This window comes from Salminus brasiliensis, chromosome 4 (assembly GCF_030463535.1).
Source record: "Salminus brasiliensis chromosome 4, fSalBra1.hap2, whole genome shotgun sequence".
In the NCBI taxonomy this organism is placed as follows: Eukaryota; Metazoa; Chordata; class Actinopteri; order Characiformes; family Bryconidae; genus Salminus; species Salminus brasiliensis.
Genome location: NC_132881.1, coordinates 24,950,740 through 24,978,331, shown reverse-complemented (window position 1 = coordinate 24,978,331; position 27,592 = coordinate 24,950,740). Strand labels below are relative to the sequence as shown.

General features: G+C 43.4%; 2 protein-coding genes and 1 non-coding gene across 4 annotated transcripts in view; 2 read left to right on the top strand and 1 right to left on the bottom strand.

Annotated features, from left to right (window-relative positions):
* The window catches only part of plekhh2 (pleckstrin homology domain containing, family H (with MyTH4 domain) member 2), a 43,268-nt gene extending 39,665 nt beyond the window's left edge, over positions 1 to 3,603 (bottom strand). For both annotated transcript variants that reach the window (XM_072677712.1, XM_072677713.1), the window contains exon 1: positions 3,439 to 3,603. The gene's annotated coding sequence lies outside the window, so the exon portion shown is untranslated. The remainder of the gene's footprint in view (positions 1 to 3,438) is intronic.
* A 241-nt stretch (positions 3,604 to 3,844) lies between these two features.
* thada (THADA armadillo repeat containing) overlaps positions 3,845 to 27,592 on the top strand; it is a 99,083-nt gene continuing 75,335 nt past the window's right edge. The window contains exons 1-21 of the mRNA XM_072677711.1: positions 3,845 to 3,957; positions 5,426 to 5,554; positions 5,640 to 5,746; positions 6,926 to 7,059; positions 7,164 to 7,345; positions 7,849 to 7,897; positions 8,050 to 8,243; positions 8,788 to 8,882; positions 8,969 to 9,192; positions 9,827 to 10,530; positions 10,629 to 10,783; positions 12,078 to 12,233; positions 12,377 to 12,484; positions 13,435 to 13,558; positions 14,616 to 14,761; positions 15,019 to 15,250; positions 16,319 to 16,454; positions 16,584 to 16,720; positions 18,995 to 19,126; positions 19,464 to 19,615; positions 24,722 to 24,831. Of these exons, the coding sequence (XP_072533812.1) occupies positions 5,482 to 5,554; positions 5,640 to 5,746; positions 6,926 to 7,059; positions 7,164 to 7,345; positions 7,849 to 7,897; positions 8,050 to 8,243; positions 8,788 to 8,882; positions 8,969 to 9,192; positions 9,827 to 10,530; positions 10,629 to 10,783; positions 12,078 to 12,233; positions 12,377 to 12,484; positions 13,435 to 13,558; positions 14,616 to 14,761; positions 15,019 to 15,250; positions 16,319 to 16,454; positions 16,584 to 16,720; positions 18,995 to 19,126; positions 19,464 to 19,615; positions 24,722 to 24,831 (3,350 nt within the window). The 5' untranslated portion in view covers positions 3,845 to 3,957; positions 5,426 to 5,481. The remainder of the gene's footprint in view (positions 3,958 to 5,425; positions 5,555 to 5,639; positions 5,747 to 6,925; positions 7,060 to 7,163; positions 7,346 to 7,848; positions 7,898 to 8,049; positions 8,244 to 8,787; positions 8,883 to 8,968; positions 9,193 to 9,826; positions 10,531 to 10,628; positions 10,784 to 12,077; positions 12,234 to 12,376; positions 12,485 to 13,434; positions 13,559 to 14,615; positions 14,762 to 15,018; positions 15,251 to 16,318; positions 16,455 to 16,583; positions 16,721 to 18,994; positions 19,127 to 19,463; positions 19,616 to 24,721; positions 24,832 to 27,592) is intronic.
* Positions 4,762 to 4,931, top strand: LOC140555035 (U1 spliceosomal RNA). The gene has a single exon (XR_011979656.1). It is a non-coding gene; the product is annotated as a U1 spliceosomal RNA (small nuclear RNA).

Sequence of the window (27,592 nt, the reverse complement as noted above, 5' to 3'; positions counted from 1 at the left end):
GAAGAGAAAGAGAGAGGAAGAGAGAGAAAGAGAAGAGAAAGAGAGAGGAAGAGAGAGAGAGAGAGAGAGAGAGAGAGAGAGAGAGAGAGAGAGAAAGAGAGGAAGAGAGAGAGATAGAGAGAGAGAGAGAGAGAGGAAGAAAGAAAGAGGAAGAGAGAAAGAGAGAGGGAAAGAAAGAAAGAAGAGAAAGAGAGAGGAAGAAAGAGGTAGAGAAAGAGGTAGAGAAAGAGAGAGAGAGAGAGAGAGAGAGAGAGAGAGATAGTCTTTTACCATAATAAAAAGTTCTCATTATAGTCTTGGCCTGAACACAAAGAAATCTGAAGCATGTGTAGAACCCAAATAAAAGTCGTCCACGGGCTTGTGGTAAATACATGGCTTTGAGACCTAAATGAAAAAGTGTGTTTCACAGACCGTGCAGACCGAAAACTGACTACATCTCCAGTTGGTTGGATAATGATAATTATATGGTGCATATGACAAAGTAACTTTACTTAGGATGGTGCCAAGAAAGACTCGTTCCAAAAAAATGGCCAATCTCTGCAGGAATGTGATATGTGTGAATCCAAACATCAGACCCCAGACAGTATATTCACCTGTGAAACACACTGCGTTCCCTGGTGCACCACTAAATTTCTTTGGGATGAGTTGGAGTGCTGTTTGTGATTGAATCTACATAATACCATATATTATCTAGAGCTGGGCAATATGACGAGATTTTATGGTATCGTGATCAGTTTTTTTATCGTGATAATATGCTTTTCTAAGCATATGGAGGAAACTGTTAGTGCTAAATAAACACTGATCAGCTGCAGGTTTCATTACAAACAGTGTGATTAGACTGGTTTAATTAGATGAAGTGCAGCAGATGTTGAATTAAAATCACTGTAATCAGTACGGGAGAGGATCTAAACAGTAGTTTTTAAGAATCTGTCACTACTGATGTTTATTGTGATAAATATTGTTTATTGCGAAAAAGTTTTTAAATATCGTGATCTAGTATTTTTACCATGTCACCCACTATTACCTACTTAATGTTGATCTTCACAATAAAAAAAATGAAATACATGCACTTTTTTACAGTCCTTTGGCATGACAGAATTGACATCATGGCATAGCCATGTCACAACAGTGCCTCCACCATGTTTGAAAGATTATATGGCCATGCTTTGAATCATGAAACAATGATTCAAACAATGATAATGTGACAAATCAAGAGGTTTAACAAAAATACTGCATTAACATTCAGGAATTACAGCCCATTTATTCCCACAGGTTCAAAAGTAACTGGACAACATAACATCATTATAAACATATGGAGTACTTTTCATATTTGCATGTAGATAATTTACATCAAGGGCTGCCGGAAGTATAGAACCCATGAACAAAACCAAATATCTCCTTCAAGATGCTTTGCCTGGGTTTTACTGTAGCCGCCCTCAACTGCTGCTTGTTTGTAGGTCTTCATGCCTCCAGTTCTGTCTTCAGTAAGCTTTCCTTTGAGAAGCTCTTGGGCTGAATATGCGATATTTTTGAGGTTATTGTTTATCTGTACAATAAGGCGACTTCTGTCAGCAGTCACATCATCAATAAACCTCAGCAACCCAGTTCCACTGGCAGCCATATATATATATATCCATGCCATAGCAGTGCCCCACCCATGTTTTAAAGATGATAAGTTTGCACTTCAAATCATGAAACCTTTCCTTCCTTCTCCATGGTTACTGTTCTATAAGTTACTGTTGCTTTCATCTCTCTGAACTGGGCAGGCTTTTTAAGATTTAAGCTTCTAGAAGTCCTATCTGACCATTCGGTTTGCACATTGATGTAGACCCATACCTTTTTTTAAACATATGGAGTACTTTTCATATTTGCATGTAGATAATTTACATCAAGGGCTGCCGGAAGTATAGAACCCATGAACAAAACCAAATATCTCCTTCAAGATGCTTTGCCTGGGTTTTACTGTAGCCGCCCTCAACTGCTGCTTGTTTGTAGGTCTTCATGCCTCCAGTTCTGTCTTCAGTAAGCTTTCCTTTGAGAAGCTCTTGGGCTGAATGTGCGATATTTTTGAGGTTATTGTTTATCTGTACAATAAGGCGACTTCTGTCAGCAGTCACATCATCAATAAACCTCAGCAACCCAGTTCCACTGGCAGCCATATATATATATATCCATGCCATAGCAGTGCCCCACCCATGTTTTAAAGATGATAAATTTGCACTTCAAATCATGAAACCTTTCCTTCCTTCTCCATGGTTACTGTTCTATAAGTTACTGTTGCTTTCATCTCTCTGAACTGGGCAGGCTTTTTAAGATTTAAGCTTCTAGAAGTCCTATCTGACCATTCGGTTTGCACATTGATGTAGACCCATACCTTTTTCAAATCATGAAGGCATCTCTTAGTAGTAGACTTTGACACTGACACACCTACCTCCTGGTGTTCTCGACTAGATGTTGTGACTCTTCTGTGAATCTTCTGTGACCCTTTATTGGTGTTGCTGAGCTCATCAGTGTGTTCCTTCATTTTTTAAATGTTTTAAATGATTGATTTAGCCATTTCAAACATTTCTGCTGTTCTGCTTATTTCTGATATGCTTGCTTTGTTATTTCAGTCTACTGATGACCCCCTCCAGTTGCATCAACACTCTTTGGAATAAAGAAATTACTGGAATTACTGGAAATTTGGAATTACTACCTAATGCAAATTCAATGCTTGGGATAATCTCCAGACCTTTTATCTCCTTCATCTGTTATGGATTATTGAGGGAACAGGCCAGACCTGACTATGAAACTGTTTATCAGTTAATTGTCCAACTACGTTGGACCCTGTAAAATGGAGAGACTGTATTAAATATTCTATAAATCCTAAACAATTAATGCAATATTTTTTTAAACCCTTGATTTTAAGATGACGTCTAAATTTTAATCACATCGGATTGCTTCATTTCGAATCCATTGTGGGGGAGTATAGAAAATTACAAAAACAATGTGTCACTGTCCAAATACTTATGGATCTGACTGTATGTAAAGACATTCCAGCCACTGTATGAATAGGACATTATTTCTCTGCCCATCATAAAACAATATATATTATATATAATACTGTCTTCCTCATGGGTTTATGTGTTAAATGGCACTTAGACTGCTTAGCTACAGTGCTGTACACTACAGACTATACTGTCCAGCACTACACTGTTGTAAACAATGATATTCTATTTTACAATAGAATTAAATATATATATATATATATTTGGTCTATTAACACTACATTTTCATGTTATGCTCTGTTGTTATAAGCTTAAAATCAAGTGCAGAGAAGGAAAAAGTTCACCCAGCAGCAGACCCCCCCCCAACAACCCCCTCTCTCCCCCCACGTCCTCATCCTGAAGGGAAAACACAGCACGTCTTCACAGTTAACAACAGTCTTCTCCTTCTTACCCTGAGAGAAATCTGGGATAAACACTGCCGCTGGTTTCACTCCATGGTATCCTCCGTCCTGTCCCGGTCCTCACTGCTCCGTTAACCCAGTCATAAAAGCCCGAAAACGGTCAAAAGTCTCTCATCCTCCCTCAAACTTTCCATTTCAGCATCGCACCGCATCGCTCTGCCAGTGGGCTCTGTCCGGGGGCGTGCTGTCCAGTCAACAGGCCCAATAGTGAGCGTTGTGGGCGGGGTTATGTTAATATGAGAGTCGAGTTTGTCTGACGGACGCCTCGACCAATAAAAGTGAGAAAACATCCCACTCGGCCAATCAGCGACGTCGGGCGGGTCTAGCTCTGACGATTCCGGACTTGACGTGGTGTGCGCGTGTGTTATGGTGGTGAGGGTTCAGTAGAAGTGGTTAGCGAGCGTCTTACGTTCAGATTTTAAAGACAGGTCGGTGTGTTTTTTGCAATTAGGATTAGACTGCATTTTTCATACGGTGTAGGGCTGGTAATACGGCCTAAAGGTTGATTGGTGAGTGAAGAATTCCGTGGAAATTTCGCTTTGAAAACTGTATGAATAAGCATGCGGCTAGCGTTAGCTTTCTCATCTCACTCATTCAGTTAGTTAGCTAGTTTGAAAAGGTAACGTGCAAGTTAGCTAGCTGGTGGTCTTACTGGTGAAGGCTGTGAGTATCTGGACAGCTCTTACTGTATATTTACATTTTTGTTGTTTAATTACATTTAAAATATTCAGTAAAAATCCGGTAAAAAAGTTCAAATATCCAGGTGCTAAGTCCACATGTTTGAAGCCTTGCCCATCCCTCATGAGAAGGTCCATGTGCCTTATTTGTCATCTCCGGCTCTTTACAAGGATTATGGTGTGTTTCACCGCAGACTGAATGATCAGACATTCAGATATTTCCTCTTAGATGTGTCACTTCTGAGTGAGGCACCCCACAGCATTAACCCTAGTCTGGTCAGGTCAGGTACTGATGTTGGCTGATTAGATCTGGGCAATACACGACACTCTGTAACTCGCCCCATAAGAACTGGATGGCGCTCCATCACTCCAGAGAAGGCACTTTTACACACCTCATTCCTCTCAGTGCTTGGCATTGGGCATGGTGATGTTAGGCTCAGCTGCGGCTTCTCCAGAGGATCCCGTTTTACTGGCCGTGCTTTGAACGTCAGTGTCAGCAGTGGTGCACCTTGAACTGAACTTTCTAATAAAACTAGTGTCTGGATACGTCTAAGACAAATAATGTGCCTGGTGTGATATTGACCAGAATTAAAAGAGTAAACCGCTGTGTTTTAGGCTTCATTACTTACCTGGCACTTACTTACCTGGCAGGGGAGATACCATGATCAAGAAGGTGGTTCACCCAGGGTGAGGCTCAACCATTGCACTCTGGTTGTGCTGACCCCTGCGAATTCCCCAAATGTGGGAATCTCGACTGCATAATTTCTGGTAGTGGGGGACTGCGTGCTGGGCAGTGGCGGCTCAGCGGTTAGAGAGCGCCGGGATATCGATAACAGGGGGTTCGATTCCCAGGCACTGTTGGGTCCTTGAGCAAGGCCCTTTACTCTCTCTGCTCCCCGGGCGCTGGAGTTGGCTGCCCACCGCTCTGGGTGTGTGTGTGTGTGTACTCACTGCCCCTAACACGTGTGTGTGTGTGTGTGTGAGTGTGTGTGTTCACTACCAGATGGGTTAAATGCGGAGGACACATTTCGCTGTACAGTGACAAATACGTGCACCTTTATCCTTTTATCCTTTAAACTCTCTCTGAACTTATCAGTACTCAGTGCTCTGCTTTGCAGGTCTGATTCCTCGGCCTTTGATCCACGTTGACTTTTATTATTGTTGAGTAAAATGACCCAGTAATACATTCATTTATGTACAGATCTGACAAAACAGGCTTCCGTGCAAGTTGAAGACATATCATTAATCATTAATGAAACATCTTTGTGGACTCTGATGGAGTTTTCGATGTTTTTTCCAGACTGTTGGTAGCCCTGACGCACACCCGTTTGCCATTGTTCTGATTCAGAGGTAGTCATGGTGGTGAAAAAGAAAACTCCCAAAGTGGAGGCTGTGGCCTTGGACAGTGCCAAACTGGAGAGCCTGAGGGGTGAGTAACTGGTGTCAGCGGTTGGATTGCGGTCGGATATGTACACTGCTGTCTTACTGAACATGTGTGTGTTTCTCTTGCTCAGCTTCTCTGTCAGTAGATGGAGACAATGGCTCCAGGCAGCTTGCCCAGACGCTGAAGGACTGTTTGGCCTCCACTGATCCGGTTCAGCAGATCCAACTGGTCTCTAAGGTATGGAGGTTATGCCTGGTGCATGTGGGCCTATGAATAAAAGGCTGAGGGAAACCCCTGATCACATCAGCACAGTACTAGAAGGGCCGTTAGGTGTTTGTTCTATTGCTTCTGGTCTTCTTTATTGGTTTATAACTCTTGATTGACGAGTTATAAACCAAGAGTTGGTTCATAACTACTGATGTGAGATTGAGAGTTAACATCAGAAGCAGAACACCAGTCATGTAAAGATAGGTACAAAAGTAAAGGGAAGAACCTGAATAAAATGTTGAAGTAAGGTGCTGGACCGCCACAAGCTGCCAGAAGGCCTTTAGTGTTCCTTGGTGTAGATTCTGCAAGTCACTGGAACAGTTATGAAAGGATGGAACCCCAAGCTTCTAAAAGATATTCCCTTTGGTTCTTTTGGTGATATGATGATTGTGTTGGAGATTTCTGTCTGAACACATATGTCTAAAATGCCTTATCACTGTTAAACGGGGTTGCAATCTGGTGACTGTGAAGACCATAGCAAAGCACTATTCAGTGCACCCTTGTGCCCTGTGGATGTAGGCATCGGCACTTCATTCAGAATAGAAATGCAGTTGGATTAAAGATTTAAAACATTGATTTACAGTGACCCTAAACTAAGGGGATTGGGGATTGGGGGACCCAAAACCATTTAGGCATGTGCTGTTCTCTTGGTATACACCATATACTCTCAGATCCAAACTCAAGGTCAACCAGTCTGATCTGCACCTTTTATACATTCAATAGAGCGTGGTAGGCTGTTAATTCACTGTAATGCAGTATAGGGCTGTGGATTGGCAAGAACTTGTGATGTTATGCATTGCGGTACTGTAAGCAAGGTGACAGCAGTGACAACACTGCTATCTAGTGGTGGAGGTTTAAACACAACCAAACTGCTACCAAAATGCAGTGCTGTCTACCACTAATCTTTGCATGTGAACTGTTAAATAAAAATGGATTTTGAGAATTGATACAGTATTGAAAAACATCATATCGCAGTACTCCGATAAATCAGTATTTTCTTACACCTCTAATGCACTACCCCCGTTTGGCACCTGGACATGTTGTGCTAGTCAGGCTTTTTCTTTGACTTGTCACTTATCTGCATGTGTATAGTATGTAATTACTTTACACATGACAAAATGTGTGTGGCTCTGTATGCTGATTATGCAGACAGGCTCCATGCTGGAGAGTTTGAGAGAGGATGAGTCAGCTCCCGGTGCCTTACTTCTGGCCTGCCTGGACACACTGGCAGACATCTACCTCACTCTGCAGGCTAAGAACCCACTGAAGAGGGCCATTGCCAGGTAAGTTTCTTTTTCCTGAAGTTTCTTCATCTGCCATATGCCTGTCCATCTACATTGTAGAGCTCTGATCCCTGAAAAAACAATTATCTCTGTCCTTCATTTAGCGCTCTGAGTAATGTTCCAGACTGGCTGCAGGAGAGGGCCGTGTGCAGTTTGTCTAAGTGTCTGTCTGGCTCTCTTTCTTCTTTGGGCTCTGAGCATTATTCACATCTCACAGACTGCATCGCATCTTGTCTTGATGGATTCCCTATTGGTGAAAGATGTATTCATCACTTGGTAACAGAAGGTTAGTTTACCTATGAATGTATAATTTTCCCCTGATCATATGTGGCCTACAGTGTATACTCTGATCAGCCATAACATTAGTACCACTGACAAGTGAAGGGAAAAAAAACAAACAAAACAACAACACTGAGGGCATGATGGCTACACAACTGCACCTCCAAAAGATCAAGCAGGTTTTGTGTGTGTGTTTTTTTATTTATTTATTTTTTATTATTCTCTAATGCTCATTGATCTAATCAGTGGAGGCCCCATCTCGAAACGTCTAGGACCAAAAGGATCTGCTGCTGAAGTCTTGGTGCCAGATACCCCAGGATGCTATCAGAAGTCTTGTAGAGTCCATGCCTCGAATAGTCAGATCTGTTATGGTGGCACACAGGGACTTACTCAGTATTAGGCAGGTGGTAATAATGTTATGGCCAATTAGTGTGGTGTTTTTCAATGGTTGGTTTGAGTCTGCAGATCTGTCGATTAATGCCAGTGTATAACTCCTCTTTTTCCCTGTAGTCCTCCAGTTTTTCCAGAAGGCTATGAGTGAATATCTAGAGCTGAACAGGTAATTATGTGTCTTCAGTATTAATGTTTGCAACATCACTGTGGAACCATTCATCAATTCCTGCATTTGGCATCTGAAATTGGAAAAAGTGGGGGCAGTAATATATAACAGTGTCAGCATGTTGCATTTTCTTTTCTTTCTCTTGTCTGTAGAAGTCTAGCTGGTCGACATGTAGCCCAGGCCCAACTTATGCAGTCCTGTCTGGCTGTGGTCAAGACCTCTATGCTGGTGGTTCAAAGATGTCAGGAGATCATCAGCGCCACCCTGCTGGAAACGCCAGTGACCGCCGCTCTGCAGCAAGTGTTCAGTGGGCTTCTGCAGTGTTATACATGCATTCTGACTGATGGTAGGTCGAACAACCCAATGTAGTTAGTGTGTTAAGTTGAGCAGCCTAAAAGCACAACTAAAGATAGTTACTTTAATAAAATTACTTCTGAAGTTGAAGAAGTAAAACGGCAAAACAAAGTGACCTGCAGCACGAAATTCTACAAAATACTCTGTGGTTGGGGTGGCGCAATGGTGTTTGGTGTAGTGCCATGAATAACATCACTGCCTGCCAGTGAGTAACCTTATAAGTCGCTCTGGAGGCTGCATTATTCAAACAAACCACAGGCTAACAAACAGGCATGACCATTAGCTCATCCGTGAAGGCATGGGAATGTTGTATATTACACCTGCCAATAATTTTGCCCCATAAAAGGGGCAAGACTAGATGCTATTAACACTTCGATAATTTTACGTTTAGTAAAAACTAGCATCTCACTGGTTTTCCGTCATTTGATACTCCACGAAAAGTCACCTGAGCACACTGATAAAAATTAATGGAAATGAGAAACTTCAGTAAAAAATTCCTTTCTCACTATCCTATCTCTCGTTCACACTTGATCCAGAGGAGTTCATTCAGTCAGTGCAGAGCACAGCTGGGATGGCGGTCGTATTGCTCATAAGGTCTGTAATGGGAAATGGAGATGACACAGCGGACACAGTGAGTAGCATTTTCCCAGTATGCCTTTACATTTGAAGCCACTTTTGCCAGCCTGATGTGGTTTTCCATTTGCATGTGTTTTGTAGGTGGCAGGTCTGTTGAGGTTTTCAGAACAAGAGGGAAGCAGTGCCCCCCAGTGGCTAAGGGAGAGCTGTGCATGTCTGTATATGAACAGCAGGCCAGCAGCTGTGGCTCTTTATCTTAGCCATGGTGCCCTGGCCATGCTCAACTGGAAGGGAAGAGTGCTGGGACCACAGGCTGAGAAACTTCTGCTCCTTATACCTGACGTGATCCTGTCCCTGGATATAAGGTGAAGAGTTACACATGTGCTAAGAGACACACCGGACTGGAAACTGTAATAGCAGTACACTAATTACCATGCTCTACCTAATGGAACCATATGTTTAGTTTTAAGTAATTCGAGCCAAGACTAATTCAGCAATGTAACATTAAAAAATAGATGAAATCAACATGTCAAATTATATAAAAAATTTTCAGGCTTGGTGTCATTCCAGCTTTGCTTGGAAGGTGTCCTAGAATGGAAATCTAAATTCATCTTAAAATACTTGAATAGTGAGGGTTCAGTACATGGGAGTGACTTATTATGATCTTAGAAATGATCTCTTCATTCAAAAGAAAATCATGCAAAACCATAACAGAGTTTTAAAAACAAGACCCCAAAGTCATTTCCAAGACCCCAACCCACTAGCAAAAGCCTATTGAGTTCTATTCAAAGACTGCAACATGGTAAAAAACAATGTCCCTACCCGAGAGGAGGAAGCACAGCTTGGAAAAAGGCTGTTTCAAGGGCCTCTTTGAGTTTCTGTGGCTCTGGTTTTCCTTTTCCTTTTAAATTACCATTAAATTCCCATGTTCCCATTTTGCATCCCCTGGATTTCTAAAATATAAAACGAGTGTCTCCTGTCCATGTGTCTGTGTGTCAGGGTGAAGGAGTCCAGCACTGCTATGGTGGTCGCGCGGGTCCTAACTCTGTGGAGCAGCGCTGCTGTAGACTGTCTCCAGGCTGACTGCCCTCCTCCTCTCCTCCACCTGTCGCTCCGTGGTGACTCTCCTCTCCCTTCGCGCCTCCTCCACCACATCTACACACACTGGGAGCACCCGTTGGATGGCGTCCGTCACCAGGCTCGCACCCTCTTCCGGAACCTCCTGTTGCTCCACCAGCGCTGCAGTGACCACGACGCTGACCCGACTAGCGATCCTTATGTCACCCAGCTGACCCAGAGCTTGCTGGCCTTGGAGTGGCATGTGAAGGGAAAGTATGGCGCACTGGCTTGTCTGGCAGAGCTTTTGGGAGCTGAATACCTTCTTAAGCTTAGTGCCACTTTGCCATCCAGGCTTCTAGGTTTGATGGGTGATCAGACATTAGCGCCCTATGCTAGCGAGCTGCTGGAGAGGCTCTTTGTCAGTCACAAGACCCAGCTGTGTGGCCGGCTGGGGGATGGGCACGGCTGGATGGACGAATGGCACAGGACCTGGGTGACGCCGCTTCTGGAGGTGTTGTGTTCGGCCAGGCTGGATCAGACCACGTATATTCTGGACTACTTTCTGCCCAAATTGTTGCGCTGCAGCCCTTCTAGTTTAGGGCATATGGTACAAGCCCTGCAGGAGATGCCGTCTGCCTCAGAAAGTAAGACTGGATTGATCCAGATGCTATATCCAAACTATATCCTTTAGTTACAAGCATATTTTAGTCAGAGACACATTGTTGTGACTGTGGGTTTCTAGGTTCTGTGGGTAGCAGAGGAGCGCTGGGTGCTCTGATGACCTGTCTACGTGCTGCCAGGGCTCAGGGAGTTCTCAAGCCTGCAGATGAACAGCTGTGGGGGGGCCTGGTGCCACTCCCGCTGCTGCAGCAAGCTCTGGTGCACAAGCATGACCAGGTGAGGGAAAGCCAGGGCATGCAGTGCATCAGGGCTGAAACTAACAATAGATAGTGATTATTTAATTAATTATTTATTGTAATCTAGATAATTGGTTCATCCTAATCTACTAAAATGTTTATTATGTTTCCATTAGATGGCATAACGAAAGAAATAAATATCATCAGAGTAAATGATCTTACTGAAGTAGGAGAGCACAGGTTTGATTTCTGGCTTCTTTTTGGTTAGCCCAAACAGTTATTGGATGATCTTGTCCTTAGGTTAAATATTCAGGTATTAGTCCTACAGCAGATACTGTTGTGAATTATTTGATAGCCATTCAGTTTAGGTTGTGTTTTAGGGTTTTGTTGGAGTGAAGAACTTAAATGTGGGTCAACACAGGGTTTAGAGTAAAGAGTTCTGGAAATGATTACGGCAACACCTTGACATTAACACACAATATCACTGCTCATTATCTTCGTTTCTCTGAGCAAATTTAAGGCTTTTAAAGTAGCATTATGCAACAATTGCTAATTTTTGCTTCCTGCAGTTGGGGTGTGTAATTCACTTTAACACCACTGCCACAAATACAAATCACTCATGGACAATTCGATGTGCATGTGTTGACCTTCTGAGAAGCTACAGAACCTGCTTTTGAAGGGAAAGAAGGACTGTAGAAGGTGGTAGAGTAAGATTACAGGATTTTACACAAATATTACTCTTGTACAGGCTCCATTAAAGTTTTACATAGTGTAAAGCCTTTTGGACCCGGAGTGACAAAGACAGAGGCAAGACAGTGTACCATCAAAATAGTTCTGAAGATGTTATTTTAAGGTAAAAAAAAAAATCTATGTAATGTTGCTTTAATTCCACTGAGCCAAACCATATATTGATTAACCAGACCACAAATACTACGAATAATACTCAATACATTAAGCCCTAGGTTTTTAATTAAATTAAATAAAATAATATATTTATTTTATTTTATTTATTGATTGATTTTATTTATTAAATTGCAAGAGAAGTGACCGCATTGACATTGATGCTTAATGCATTGGCTTCTCTGAGCAAATAGTTATTTAATACTAGTTAAATAACTATTTAAAAACAAAATTTTCTCAAGTGCATAGCACCATGTCAACAACCGATTGACCCTGTCACCTAATCACTGTATCCTATAGTCTCTAATCAGCCCACTAACATTATCTGACTTGAACAGTTATTACAGTAGCTGTATCTCAGCAGCTATAACCTGTGCAAAATGTTGCATTAAACTGTGTCAACAGTGCATGCTTGCCTGTCTGTGTGAGGTCAGGTACGCATGGACGCTCTCGGTTTGGTGTGCGAGAGCCATCGGAGCACAGAGACCCTCTCCACACAGGAAATGGAGCTGGTCCGCCATTTCCTACCCAGCAACCTGAACAGCCAGTCACCTGGAGTCAGACAGCAGACGGTCAGCCTATTCAAAAAGGTCTGAAGCGCACATTCATCGCTTTTCTGCATTTTAAATTGCATTGGAAACTCCTGTTGACTGTTGCGTCCACTCTGATTGGTAACATGCCACTTTTGATGTGCTCTGATTGGCTCCTGCACTCTCTGTGTTTGTGATGGCAGTTGCTGTGTAGGATGAAGGAAAGCACTCAGTCACTGCGGAGGAGACTTGCCCAGGAGAGAGACCAACAGCACAAAGAGAGAGACCAGCTCGTCCTCAACACGTACCAGGTACAGGTTAGGGGAAAGGCCAGAGAACAGCAGTAGATGTGTAGCTGTTCTTCCCAGATTGTTCCTTTTTTTATGTCCGTTCCCTTTTCAAGTACTGATACTCTAAGCAATATGATAATAGTGTATAAAACACACCATCAAAAAAGTAAGTTGTCTGATACTCGCGAGTGGGCTATAGGTCCAAAAATATTTTCTGAAGAGACTGAGTACAGCACTGCCATCTAGTGGTTGGAGTTTAAACACGGCACACATGAGCCACTGTCTGCCACCAACCTTTACATGTCAAACTATTAATTACTATAATTCAATTCTGTGTTTTTAATTTTAATACGATACAGAATTGCGATACATAATGTTGCTATACTTTGATATATTGCTATTTCCTTACACCCATATTTTAGATGTTTGTTCAAACCCTGGATGATTCACCTTGTTGAATGATTGTTGCAGGCTATTACCTAGTAGATTAAAATTTGTCACGGCCTGTTTAAAACAATATTATGAAGGACTCTTTGGCAAATAAATGGATTGGAAAATGCTGACCTAAGTTGCATGGACAGCCAGGAAAGCTTTGGAGCATGGAGAGAGAGCACTAGATTAGAGGACCGCTGGGGGATGGAGTGATCGAGAGTTGGATGGAGGAGGAAGACAGACCTAGATAACAGAGAAAGGAGAGTTCTGTTTTTTTGTGGGAGTTTTCTGTGGGTCACATTCTTGGGTGGGGAATTCTGGGAAGTTTGGCTTTTTCTATGATTTAATTCGCTTCTAAATTTTCTGAGCAAGTGTGTGTAACTTTTAATCATCGCAGTTATTTGTTATAGTAGGATTACAAACTACATGCACTGCTTGTTGTAAGTTATTTATCAGAACATGTCTTGTGTGACAATTCAGCTTGAGAGGAGAATCAGCTGAGACCAAATTTGACAGACTGTTTTTGTGTGTATTCCCAGGAGTTTCTCTACTGGTTCTGCGATAGGCTCTTTCAGGTGCTGCAGCCTGGAGCCTCTTTCTCCAGTTGTCTGGTGACTCTGCACTTGCTGGGACTGGTAGCTGACCACTTTTCCTTCAGCATGGGTAACTACCAGCCCTCACCGCCAGCTTGACATGAAAACCTCTCTCCTGTCTCAGGTTTTTCATAAATTCCTGATGTCTGGTCCATGCTACAGGATTTTAAAAATCTAGGTCTGAAATAGCTGTATCTAGTCGCCCAGAAACCTGCAGTTTTACAGGCTTCATACTGCATAATGGATATAGCGTGTTTACCGTCTCCCAAATTACATTGTCACAAAAGCCGCAAATACACTGTGTTGCCAAAAGTATTCGGAGAAAATTGAATGAACAGGTTCCAATACTTATCCAATAGTGCCTTTTCAGTTGTAGTAATAATGTGATTTGGTACATGATGAACACGCTATATTCATTGGACAGTATAAAACCTGCACAATAGTGTTGTTCCTGTTGCAAAGTGCTTTGCATTTATTTATCTTTATTGCATTTATTTATTATTGATGATCTATTCACTTTGAAAAAAATGAGAAATGGCAAACATTTTCTTTGTGGAAAACAGTGTTGTCTGGCTGATGTGCTTTGCTGTCATTCTAAGACAAGAAACCCAAAAAACTGTCCTTTCAAAACAAGCTCTGTCCAATGCACACAGAGTATGTGTACTCAAAGCACAGGTTCATGAATTGTTATTAACAACATTATTCATAAAGTACTGATAGGATTTTGATCAGTATAAATGAGGTTCTCAGTTTAGTCCAGGACAACTTGAGTCTGGAAAAAGGGTGTTGCATATAATCAATCAAACAAACCCTTAATCTTCCAAGCTTTCATTGTTTAGCAGTACAAATTTATTGTGTTCAGTAGACAACAAAAATGAGCAAATCCTTAGTGTGTGTGTGTGTGTGTGTGTGTGTGTGTGTGTGTGTGTGTGTGTGTGTGTGTGTGTGTGTGTGTGAGGAGGGGGGGGGGGGTAAGCTGGAAAACATTTAAACTCCTGAAATTGTTGTTGCTGGAAGAGTTCCATACTAAATCCAGGGAGCAGACCAAGGTGAAAACTCACAGGATTAGAGATGGTTTTGTGCCAGACTACTTATCGCTCTTCGTCTCTGTCTCTCTACATACCCAGACCCTGAGGGTTTTGCTCTAGGAGGATGTGTGACTGTTCCGCATGCCCAGGCTGTTCTCTACTGCTTGGCCAGCAACTTTCTGGAGGTTAAACAGTTGGCCTGCACACTACTGCAGAAACTGCCTCCTACAACAGTGGGCCTACAGGTTGGTTGCAGTTTGATGAATGTGAAAAGTTTGGGATCTGGTTGCTTCAGATCTATGTACAGCATATTGCCAGGATGTATTATGAAGCCAGTGGGATATTTAAACAAGCTAATGGTAATGTGACTGAAAAGATGTGTTGACAGCATGAGTTTCTAACTAAAAACTACATTCTAGCTCTCGTTGTAAGACATAGTGCTTATGCTTGGCAAAACCTTGCCTGCAAATGTGTTTCCTCTTTAAATGTTCTCCTCGGCCAGGAGCCAGAGAGGCTACAGTTTGTGCTCCAGGCTGCCCTGGACCTCAGCACCAGCACCAAGCCTTTTGACAGTGTCACAGCCTCCCACCTGCTCAATCTGCTTCTGCATCAGGAAGGCCTCCAGCAGGCTCTGCTCCACTGTGCCCAGAAACCAAGCATCCCTTTCCAGATTCCAGCCCTGAGCCAGTCCAGTGCTTCTGAATCCTCTGTCCTGGAAAAGAACACACTGGCAGGTAAATCAAACATTGTGCTAGTGGGTCTCCATAAATAATGCTATAAATAAGAGCTGTAGTTTTAAGTGTAAGTGTTGCCTCTAGGGTTTTTTTTCTGTTTAATTGAATACAGTGCAGAACATTTTTTTCAAGGGTGTTTTTTTTCATTTTATCAGTGTTTTAAAATATCATGATGCATATAGTGAAAGTGTGTGATGTAATAGATTTTCCATATTGGAAAGCCCTAGTTTAAATGTTAGCAAAGATCTCAGTAAATATATCTGTGTTTTCTGTTTTTATTTACAAAACTGCTCATAGCAACATATGCTGTAAAGGAAACACCTACAATCGAATGAGTAGCGGTGCTAAAAGCAATGCGTTCAAAGGTTTGTAATGTAATCTATACAACAAATGGTGCTTTTAGATGTCTCATGAGGAATAACAACAATGAACGACAACATTAATAAATAATGCTCTGTAGATTTTTGTCAGTTTTCATTGCTACTTTTGAAATAAAAACATTAATATTTATTTTATTGTATCCTAAATACCTATATAATAAAATAACTTATATATATATATATATATATATATATATATATATATATATATATATATATATATATATATATATATATATATATAATTTTTTTTTTTACTGCAAAGACTTTCACACCTATGCTTTTTGTAGCTTTTGGGTAAAAGTGTTTTCAAATTCTGTTCTCTCCAGTTAGTCAACCTCCATTTATAATGAACTATTGAGGTTTTTCACTCCTTTCTGTAGCGATGGGCGACGCCTGAAGCAGAAAAGCCTCTAATTTTCTGCTTTCTTCCTTTGCCTGCGCCGTCGTACACTCGCCATCAACCCCCTAACATTCATTTTGTGCCAGTGTGCCAATATTGACGGTGGATCTTTAGATGAACTGGTGGCATTGCAGCGGGTTTCATATCATTGAGTATAAAAAAAAACTGTGACTTGATGTTTGACTTGATATCTTGATGGAATGCTTGTGTGTTTTTGTGTGAAATGTTCTGTATATATTATGTGTGTTTGTTCTTTATCAATCACTTAATCAATCACATTTCCAGTGATCCTGTTCTTGACCGCATGCCTGAAGGCTGAGGTTGCACAAGCTGAGACGTCTCTGCTGCAGGCTGCTGCCTCCTTTCCTCTATATGGCAGAGCCCACTGTATTACTGCAGCCCTTCAGCAGCTCAACACTGGGTATTGTAACACACTCACACTTGCAAATTCACAAAACATCCCAGAATTATTATTTTTTTTTTTCCTAAACAAAGTGTGTGTGTGTGTGTGTGTGTGTGTGTGTGTGTGTGTGTGTGTGTGTGTTTGCAGGTCTCTCCAACTGCAGGCTGAATGGAGGGATGTAGTTACAGACCTCATTGCGCTGTGCTACAGGTTGTCTGATGTGGTATCCCCTGTTGTCCAGAGCTCCTCTCCTGAGGGTCTTATTCCCATGGATACCGATTCTGGTAAGCACTTTTGATGGGCTCTTGATGTGAGAATGTCGATGTGGCTACTTCATTGCATGAGCTTGTCAGTAGCGAGGACCGGGTTTCGTGTTAAAATTGAAGCATAAATGGATGGTGCTGAAAGTCAGCCTGATTCCATTTGCGAAAAATGCTAAAACCTTGTGGGAGAAATGCCACCTTTCAGCAGGGCAGTGATCCAAAACAGCACAAGAGTGGCTCAAAAGCAAAAAGGTTAATGTTCTACAATGACCAGGTAAAATTCCTGGTCTCTGTCTATTAGAGGTCATGTGAAAATTGTGGTCCTTGAGCGTCATCCAACCAATCTGTACATTAGTTATGGATGTGGTTTGGTAAATAGTAGTGGATGACCTTTGGGGCAGTGCTGCACAGTGGATATCAGTTTCTGCTGTTGTGATGCACAACAGGACCAGGACCTGGCTCTTCTGGGGTCTGACTGGTTAATAGACTTGTTAGTGCGGGAGCAAGCACCTTAGGTAAGGTGCGGGTGTGCGGCCATCAGAAAGAACAACCTGGGCTGAGTCCTGAGCAAGGCTCAGCAGCTTGTGGGACCTGGTTGTTTCAAAATGATTGATGTGACAGATTGCAGCCTCATTGTCTGGCCGTCTCCCACAAGCATGGCAAGACATGTTTCAACACCAACCGCATTGCCCTGAGCATTCCTGGGCATTCTCTGTAGGCCACTTGCCTTGAATTCCTCCCCGTGGCAGAAGCATTTATAGTAACCACCTCCCTGTGCGAGGGTATCTAACCCATAGTCATCCTGGTCAGCCGAAAAGTGCAAGACTCTGAACTGGGATAGCCCTGTTTTGAAGGGTGAACTGGAGATGCTCCAGAGCATCGTTTAGATCCACGTAAACTAACCACTGTCCACCAGGAATGTTGCAAAGAAGAACAACGGTGGTGTGTAACATGTGGACTGCTTGGACTTTCAGGGACTTGTTCAACTGCCCAAGGTCTAAAATGGGACATCAACAAAATAAACAGAATAGAATCTCCTTTATTGCTCCTGGACAGGAGATTCCTGGCTCCAACTTGATTCTGAAGACTGGTAACCCCTAGCTAGAAGCTGAGGATAGGCCTTAGTGCTGATACTGTGACCTGTACCTTTTTGACAAGGTGCAACTGACCCACTGGTCTGTGGCGTGGCTTTTTTTTTAGCAGGCCAGATGTAGGGAGGTCCCCAAAGTGCAGTCTTGTTCGTAGGTCTGGTGTGCTGGTGGTCTTGGTCAGTGTGGGGTTGTGGCAGGTCCCAGTGGGGTTCCTTTCGTGAGTGTTTGGACAGGGGTTGCTCTAAAGGGACGGTTAGTAAAGGGACGGAAGTGGAAGAGGTTCAAAGCCTCCTTTGCTGCTGGACCAGACACATCCAGGCACCATGAGTCCAAATGTGGAGAGGACTGCGTCAACCAAATTTGTTGGCGGCTGTGCACTACTGTGGCCACCAACTGCCCCAAATCCTGAGCCATATAACTTGTGGCTTAAAGGGCAGCGTTCAGAAATGTCTATGATGTGCTTCCTTTTTTGGTGTTTGCCGAAGGGTTTCGCAAGACTGAAAAAGCCTTTCCACTTGTGTAGCAGTGTTCTGTGCTCTCACTGATTTGCATGGTGGGTCAGTACAGGCACGCTCGAAGTGCCTTGTCAGGAGCGATAACCATGGAGTAGGGCTGCAGCAAACGCTGATTTGAATAGCCGAATAATCTAGGAATAATCGATTATTTGGATTATGAATCGAATCTCAATTAGCAGGTAATGTGTGTAGCGATGATCTTGAGGTTGTTTTGTGCATTTGCTAACAATGAAGACAATTATGATAAATACTTTATTCAGAAATTCACTGTTTTAATGAACTTCCCTGCCAATATAGAAGATACATAACACTCTAATATCTTTTGCCTGTCAAAATTTAATCCAAAAAACCACAATATTGTCAACCCTCCTCCGCTCCTAATCAGCAAGCTGACTGGTTCTTTTTGTTGAAGGATGGGACTTTATCTGTAACCATGCTGAGTGTTACGAGAACTCTGGTCACTGGTTGAAATTTGAATTAAATCAATCTCCTCATTCATAACGTTTCTTGGTAGACGTGCTTGAAGTTTTCTCCTTTTAAACTGAGCCCATGTCCATATGAGCGCGCCCATATCCACCCACCCATGGAGAGTGTGACCACTTGTGCTCTCGTAGGCTCTGGCTGCCGATGACAAGCAGCATTTTCTTATTTTCGTTTATTTATTTTATTTGTGTGTTTTCCTTATACAGAAACATCTGCTGGCCTACAGAGGATCCTCCAGGAGATCCAACCTCGTGACACCAATGACTTCTTCGCCAATGCCCGAGAACTAGATGCAACCTCAGAGGAGCAGACACACTCCCATCAGGCCAATGGCACTGGTAAAAGCACCTGTCAGCTTCTGCAACCCTCCCACGTACTGTATTTGAACTCAATCCATATAAATACACTCACACACACACACACACACACACACTATATATCCTTCTACATATCCACATACTCTATATATCCACATTCTTCTATATATCCACATACTCCAAGGCCCAGTCAAAGCCAATGCCAAGATCAATAACAATTCTCCAACAGCTAACTTAAGGGTCATTTGCCTCCTACTTGCAGTACAGGTCTTGTCCGTTAGAGGTCAGTGTTTGATCACTCCGTAGGGCGGTGAGAGAATTGCTTTTACATTAATGTGTGTGTGTGTGTGTTCCATAGGGCCTGCAAGTGAAGCCTATCGAGTCACTGCTCAGATGGTGCTGGTCTGTTGCTGGAGGAGTATGAAAGAGGTGTCCATGCTCCTGGGAGAGCTGTGTCAGAGCATGCCCCTTCACACACACACCCACAAAGGCCTCATCAGTGAGGAGCAGGTCAGTGAAACATCACACACACACACACACCCAAAAGCACACATCAATCACTTCAATGGTGAGAAAGCAGTGATGTTAAATCCACTCCAAAGACTAGATCATCGTTATGTAATTATATGAGATACAGTATACTGGAGAATAGTACCTCATACCTCGACTGGAGGCATTTTCCAGTAACCTGATCTTTTGGAGGGTGTTGGAGTGAGATGGAGCTGCTTGGTAATGTCATATCCAGAGTTCAGGATAAGCAGAATGACAGTCTCTGGAGAAACAATAAAGCGTTTGTCAGCAAAAGTTCGGTTGCCACAAAGATTTGAGAACAGGCCTGCTAACCTGACCGTGAGACGGCACTTGCGTAACCTGCTGATTAAATATTTTTGGTCTTTTTTGCCATATTAGTCATTTTTCTTGTTTTATACACAAAAAAAATATATCGATCGTTATATTCTGGCCCTTAAACCAGCTTCCATCAAACATCTTAGAGTAAGAACTTTGTCTAAACACTGAAACACTGATCTGCTATGTCTGATCCACTCGTGCCAGGGCAGTACACACTAACACTCCACCACCATGTCAGTGTCACTGCAGTTCTGCAAATAATACCTGCTCCGTGGTGGTCAGTCCTGTGGTGTCCTGAGCATTGAAGAACGGGGTGAAAGAAGGCTAGCAAAGTATGCAGAGAAACAGATGGACTACAGTCCGTAACTATAGAACTACAAATCACTCCTATACGGGAAGGGGACCTGCGTTCATTTCAATCCAGGGGTGATCATAATATTCTCCTATGTCCGTGTACAGTCAGGTTCCATCAATTTAGTGTTACGTCAAAGGTGTAGGCTATTCCTAAATCAACAGAAGTCTTATCGGCCCAGATCACCTCCTGAAATCGTACATATGAAGTCATAAACAACATCAGAACTCTCACTCTGAGATGTCCGCTAAATACAGAGGTGAATCACGAGTACCAGCTGTCTGCTTATGGAGTGGTGTGTTTACCGTCTGTGGCGGTGTGAAGCCATGTGACCCCATGCTGCGCCCACCTTCAATTAGTATCCGCCCTTGTTAGTGCAGTGCTTTGATTTGAACCCACCATGCTGTTTAATGGCCTTGACTGCCTTCCCGCTCCCGCATTTTTTCCAAATGGTTGCCCTCGCCGCCAGAGGCCAGCCACTTCTTACACATGTTGCATTCATCAGCTCTTACACCTGCGACAGTGGCATACTCCCGCCAGTCATCCTCGTGGCACTGCTTTGGAGCAGGCTCCCCATCTACAGGTCATATACACTTAACATCTCCGTTCAGAGTTACTCTTAAGCACTTAATAACTCTGTATAACCCTGTTTTGTTCCCCCAAATTTCACCTTTAAAGGCTCTTGCACATTAGACCCAAAAAATCAGATTTTAGCAATGGGAAACATACCTTTACTCATGTGGTTAAACTGTTTTGCCAGACCAGCTACACACTCTCCTACCACTGCTACCTGTATAATGACCATGTTAAAACCTATATGGACTTTATCTAATTATCTACCATTATTAATATTACCACTATTAACTACCATTACTGTCCTTACTCTTACCATTAATGTTATGGTTATATGACATTATACTACACCATGATGATTATTATTATGAATATGTTGCACACCTGAGCAGTACAACAATTCAGGTGGTTTGGTGACTTTTATTAATAATTTGTAGTTAGTTCTGACCAGAGGAGGATGGGTCCCCCTTGTGGTGTCTTGGGGCTTCCCAAGGTTTCTACCTCCAGCTCTGAGGGAGTTTTTCCTTGCCACTGTTGCCTTTGGCTTGCTCACTGGGGCTCTTAGGGTTTTCATGTCTTCTTATGTTGTTGATTTCTTGTCTTTTTACAAATGACTGATTCTGTAAAACTTCTTTGTGACAATGACAGTTGTAAAAAGCAAGAGGAGAGAAGACCAATTTCTGTGTCCACTGGTCAGTTTCACACAAAACTGTAAAAAACGTGCACTCAAAACCGTCACGGACACACAAAACCACCATTTACACACATCGAGAGGCAAAGACTAGTATCTCGACCCGTCCAAATGTCTAAAATAAAATCAGGTACGGAATATCAGCTGCAGGTGATCCGATCACTGTTAGAGCCTTGATCCTCGCAGTGAGTGGGATCACCATAATAAGATCTAAAGAGCTCTCTGAGGCCTTCAGAAAGAAGCATGTAGATCAATAGGAGTCTGGGAAGGGATTTAAAAAGATCTCTGAACAATTGGAAATTAGACTTTCCAGTGTCTGCAAAATTATTTTACAATGCAGAACATGTAAAACAACTGCCAATATGGCCCGGTCAGCAAGTCCAGCCCAAGAGCAGATCCACAAGGTTTGTAAAGAAGTCTCCAACCATCCTAAAATGTCATCATGGGCCCAAACGGGTAGATCTTGCCACAGTTGATGTGAAAGTACAGCATCCACTGTCAGATAGAGACCAAACAAGCTTGATTTTCATAGGAGATAAGCAGCCTGGTCCCGGCTTTTGATTTTGATTCATGGCTGATGTTAAATTATGTGCAGTTGAAATTACACTTATAACTCTAAATAAGGAATTGCCGCTGCGTGGAAAATCAACTTTCCCCCAAAAATGATGCTCTGTAGCTCTCTTAATTCATATAATTCATACGTTTTATACATTTTACTTCTGCAGTCTGCTCCGCACAATTGCTATTTGATTTACAGAGCTGACTGAGACTTGTCAATTTGGTCCCTCATTCGTCATCTTTTCCTTTATTATTCTGACGGACAGCTTGAGTTTCCACTTCTTTCCTCCCTGATCCGCAGATTAGTCTTGTAGGACCACTTGGCGCGTAAAACAGGATGAAGCAAGCGATCGAGACTGTTACTCGATATTCGTCTGTATGGTTTACGATGGGAATCTGGAGCAGCAAACTGCCAGCCATGGTGTATCCTTCAATATTACATTGGTATTAGTTTTGTTGTAATAGGCCGCTTGGAGTTGGCGAATGACCTCATCGCTTCAGCAGATGGAAGGAGTGGAATTATGCGGTGATGTCACCGCTGTGGTTACCACAGTTTTTCTACACGTTACGTAAAGGGTGATCTAATGATGTCCGCAGAATCCAAAAGGCTCAAGTGTGTTTGTGTGTGTGTCGGGTGATGACGGCAGAAATCTACTCCACTCCGCCACTCTGCGCTCATACCACTGATGTCTTTTGCCAGGCCGCCCTTCTTTGGAAGGTCAGTAAAGTGCCTGTGTGTTTATGACAGTGGAGGTCCTCTTTGGGAGGTTGTGTGTGTGTGTGTTGCTGTCAGTCTCCCGCGCCCTGTTATGGTCCACCGTCGCTCCGGCAACACAGCAGATGTTTCCGTGCCGCCAGGACACCATGGCAACTGCAAACACAATCATATTAGTTAGTCACATTGTGACGGTGTGCAATTCCTCGTTTTTCCTCGGCCTCGCTGGAGACAGAAGGAGAGAACTGGCTTTCCGCTACACGGCTGTAGGACGCCGCTCCGCCATCTTTGTTTCATTAGGGGTGGCGTTACCATGGAGGAAGCTTATGAGAATCTGACAGTTTTGCCCTTTATGTCTTTGCCTTGGATGACTGGCCTAAGTCTGGCTTTGATGGGTCTGCTATCTTCTATCCTGCTTTGACAAGCTAAGGGTGGCTCACCACCATCGGCTAAACTAACTGCTCATGGGCGTTCGCGAACTATTAAGTGGCTTTGTGGCATGTTGCTCTGTTTTTGAGCAGTTGGCTTCGTTAATTTTGGCTGCTGCTGGTAGCTTTGCAGGCACGCAACTGATGTGCCTAAAGATGGATGCTTAGTTCCTGGAAGCACAGGGCCACAGAGCTTGGTTGTACCTCCAAACTGAAAGCTCTGGCTTTGACTCACTGACCTCAAGCAACCTCAGACCAAACCTCAACCTACAAATAATCTCTGTGAAGCCACTCCTATGCTGCCAACTGTATATGTTTGTCCCTGCCTTGTTTTGTTTCCCCCCCCATTGTTGAGGTGACTTAACAGTTTTGCCATTGTGTGAAGCTCTGGACACGTCCTTGCGCATGCCTGCGTTGCCTCGATATAGATTCATGCTCTCCTTGTACTTGCCCCCTCCAAGGGTTTGGAGATAGTAGACACCATGGCGCTCGCATTTCCCCCTGCTCTCAATCTCTTATTTAGCTAGTGTTGCATAATCCCCTTAGGCCTGAGTCAATGAAATCAAAACAAGGAGCAAACAACAGCATTAGCTGCTCAGGCGATAAGTCTCTTAGCGGCCAGTCGCGGAGGAAAAGCTGCTATTTAGGTCGCTGACCCCGACTGTGTAATTAGCCAGCTGCGGGGAAAAAGAAAAAAAAAATTGGGGAAATTTCTCTGTGCACGTGGAGCTGAGGAGGAGGGGAGGATGGGGAAGAGAAACAGCAGAACCGGCAAACAGGAAGTGTCAGACTAAATAAAGTCCCGTTGGAGCTGAAGCGCTTTAACGGTTGTTTGGAGCGCTACGTAAATAGCCTTTCCAGAGTCGACAGAGACCATAGGCTTTAACCACGGTCTGCCTGCCTGCCTGCCTGCCTCTGGGGAGGGGCTTCTCTCCAGGCTGGACTGTATGAGGTGGGCCTGGCAGGACCGGGCCTGGGGTGTGCAAAATCTGCATCAGGCTCTTCCCAGCTAAAAACATGGACAGATTGGGTTGTTGGAACCTGTCCTCCTTAAATCTGCCTGGGATGCGTTCCCTCTTATTTTCTCTCCCAGTAAAAGGTGTCTCTTCTGAGCTGCCACTTTGACAAAAGCCTGGCCTTTTTCCTGCATATAAATCAACTTCTGTACTCCTCGTTCCCTGGAGAATTCCCTGGAATAATTCATTACTCGTAGAACTTCACCTCTGAGTGCATTCTAATGAACCACTTGGAGATGCACGTCTTTGAACATACTGTATCTCTAAGCCAGTTCACTCTGGTGAGGTGGAATGACTCCTCTGAGACGCTTTTGGTTTGTGGCACCAGCTTTTGCAAAGTTATCTGTAATCAAAGGTGATGGGTTCGTACGCTGTCAGGTTGCATCCTTTCTTGGTTTTAATTGGTCTCATCTGTTGCCTTTCTCTCTTCCCAGGTCGAAGGTATTGGACAGTACTTTCGGGAGCAGCTTCTTCAGTCTCGGCACAGGGGGGCTTTCGAACTGGCCTACGTGGGCTTCGTGAGGCTGACGGACATGCTGTGCAGGTAAGGCTGATTGCTGCGTTATGCAAGTCTGCAAACGCAATATTTTAAGGTTGACTGATTTAGGGTTAACCGAGGATAGCTGCTGTAGCTGCTGTCTTTGCTGTATGGCTTCCATCCCATTACAGTCGATTCACCTGTTAATGGCCAGGTCAGAGCCATGCTGGACTGCTGGCCTGTGGTTCCTCACCCCTGCATTACAGCATTGATTAAACGACAGGCTTTAGTAAGAAGCAGTGCTGATCTCTGAAGCCTCTCTCTGTCTCAGCTAGCTCAATAAGGAATGCTTCAGCAGAACGCATGATGTTGTCTTTGGCAGCCTCACACATACCTGAAGCGTTCAGCTCTCCCCCCATGCACCCTCTCAGATACTAGCCTGGAAGGCAGGGCGAGCGACGAAGTAGCCGCTCTCCCAAAGATCAGGAAGTTCGGAAAGCATCCACATCTGGGCAGCTGAGCTGTAATGGCTGCTGGAATGTTGCTCTGTGCAAAGATGAAGGAAATGAGCTTTCTCGCTGCTGCTAATGGGACACGGATGGGACACAAAGGTCGCTAGCGTGTTGGCATTTACAGTAACTTTACAGCAACTACACTATATGGGCAAAAGTATTGGGACGCTTACTCCTTCAGTGTTTCCTCTAAGATCAAAGGGTATTACAAAAAGAGTTGATCTTGTTTCTGTTGGCGTAACTGTCTGTACTGTCCAAGGAAGGCATACTGCTAGGTGTTCTGGAGCATTGCTGTGAGGATTTGATAGCAAACAGAGCACTAATACGGTCAGGCTGTTGGATGATCACCACCCCACGTCAACCTCAACTCCCCAACTCATTCCCAGCATCCCAGAAGTATTGGATGGGGAGCACAGTTCCACTGCTTCACAGCTCAATGTCTTTATTCCCATCTAGCCCACTCTTCTGCTCAGGGAGGTGTTGCCTTTTTCAGAGACAGGCTCTCCGGTTCGAGACATAGCACCAGCCAATCACCCCTCCTCTATGCTTGGGCCATGCCGGTGACTTTCCCGCCCAGTTTGCTGTTCGCTCAGGAGGGAGGGGTGCAATGCCAGCCCTTCACAGCTCCTCGGAGGCAAGGCATGTGTGGCAAAGTGATTTATAGGTGCCCCCCTCCCCTACCTCCTTAGCACAATGTAAACTTATGAGCCAAATGTAATATCGCCACATTACCTGCACCCATCACTCTGTAAATCAGCTAAATTGAATAGTTTGTTTATTCTACATTGATACACCATGAAACTACCCCAAAAAAGGGGGTCCCTTGCTGCAAAAGTCAGAGGACCACTGCTTTAGGCAGCCAGAACAGGTCCTTTTTGACGTTACCTGGTAGGCTAATTCTGGTTCTCCTCCCAACGAAAAAGCACACAGCCAGTTGTGTTTCCCAGGAGGCCAGGTGCGGATGGCACATTTGAAAAATATAGTATAAATGTAAACTGGTTCTCACTCACAAATGAGTGTACACACATAAACGCACTTGCGCACACACACAGCCTTAAGTCAGGGAGCTGATCACGCAGTCAGGGTGTGTAAGCACTGAGTGAGTGGTACGTGTGCTTGACACGGTGTCTGGTATGCCGCATGGCCTGCGCGTTTGTGGCAGAGGGGGTTAGCTCGGCTGGCGACTGCGAGGTGTTGCTGGCTGTGTGCGCGGAGTGAGCATGTCCGTGTGTGAACACACACACACTGACTGGCGTGCCCCAAGTGCCTTATGAGGTGTTGATTGTGGGGTGTTTAACTGCTGCTTTTTGAAGGTTGCCTTTGTGTTCCGGGTGGTATGTTCCTGTGTGTGTGTGTGTGTGTGTGTGTGTGTGTGTGTGTGTGTGTGTGTGTCTATGCCAAGTATGTGCACACGCACGCTTTCTGGTTTGTGTGTACTGGGCGGATTGTTTGATGTAGACTGCTTGGTCCAGTGCTTCTTGTATAACCGCAGTACAGGAGGCCTGCATTCTTCACTACCCTCTCTGCCCGCACAGGAGCCTAACACACAAACACACACTTGTGCAACTGTGCTGTGTGTCTCTCTCATTGTGCTCAGTGGAATTTCCTGTATTATGGAGAACGTTTATTTATTTTTTCATTTACTTTAGTTAAGTACTTATTTACTGATCTATAGCTTCAAGACTTACCATTACCTTCCCGGTCCATTCAGTGTGTTAATTGCAGCCAAGGTGAGGATCTGAAATGACTGGAATTTTGACTTGTGAATCTGAGTAGAGGTTCTTTAAATAAATCTGTCTTAAAGAGACAGGACCCAAACTGTGAATGGATTAATTCATTGATTCATTCGTTAATTAATTACTTCATTGATTCAGTCATAGATTTTTAAGTTCTCTTTGATTTGTTCTTTCAATGATTGGTTAATTGATTCATTTGTTGATTTTCATTGTTCTTTGGTTGATTCATTGATTGTGTCGTTTATTTATTCATTGGTTCATTGTTCATTGATTGAATCAATTAACGAATAAACAAATCACTCATTGAAATGTAATTGTCACTGCTTGGTACAAGGCAACCTAATGTAGTATATTTAACATGTTCTATAAAAGCAGACGGATGAAGGTGCTCACTGCTAATGGTACATTCAAATGTTCATAGTTTTGTAATGTCACACAAACATGTTGTTTCTTGGGCAACAGAGATATGGAAACATGTTTAAAGGATATGGTTGAATTTAAAGATGTAGTTGTAGATTTTGTCAAATTATCTTATATTCACACCTGTTTCATTGATCTCGTCACTGAGGAAGTGCAGAG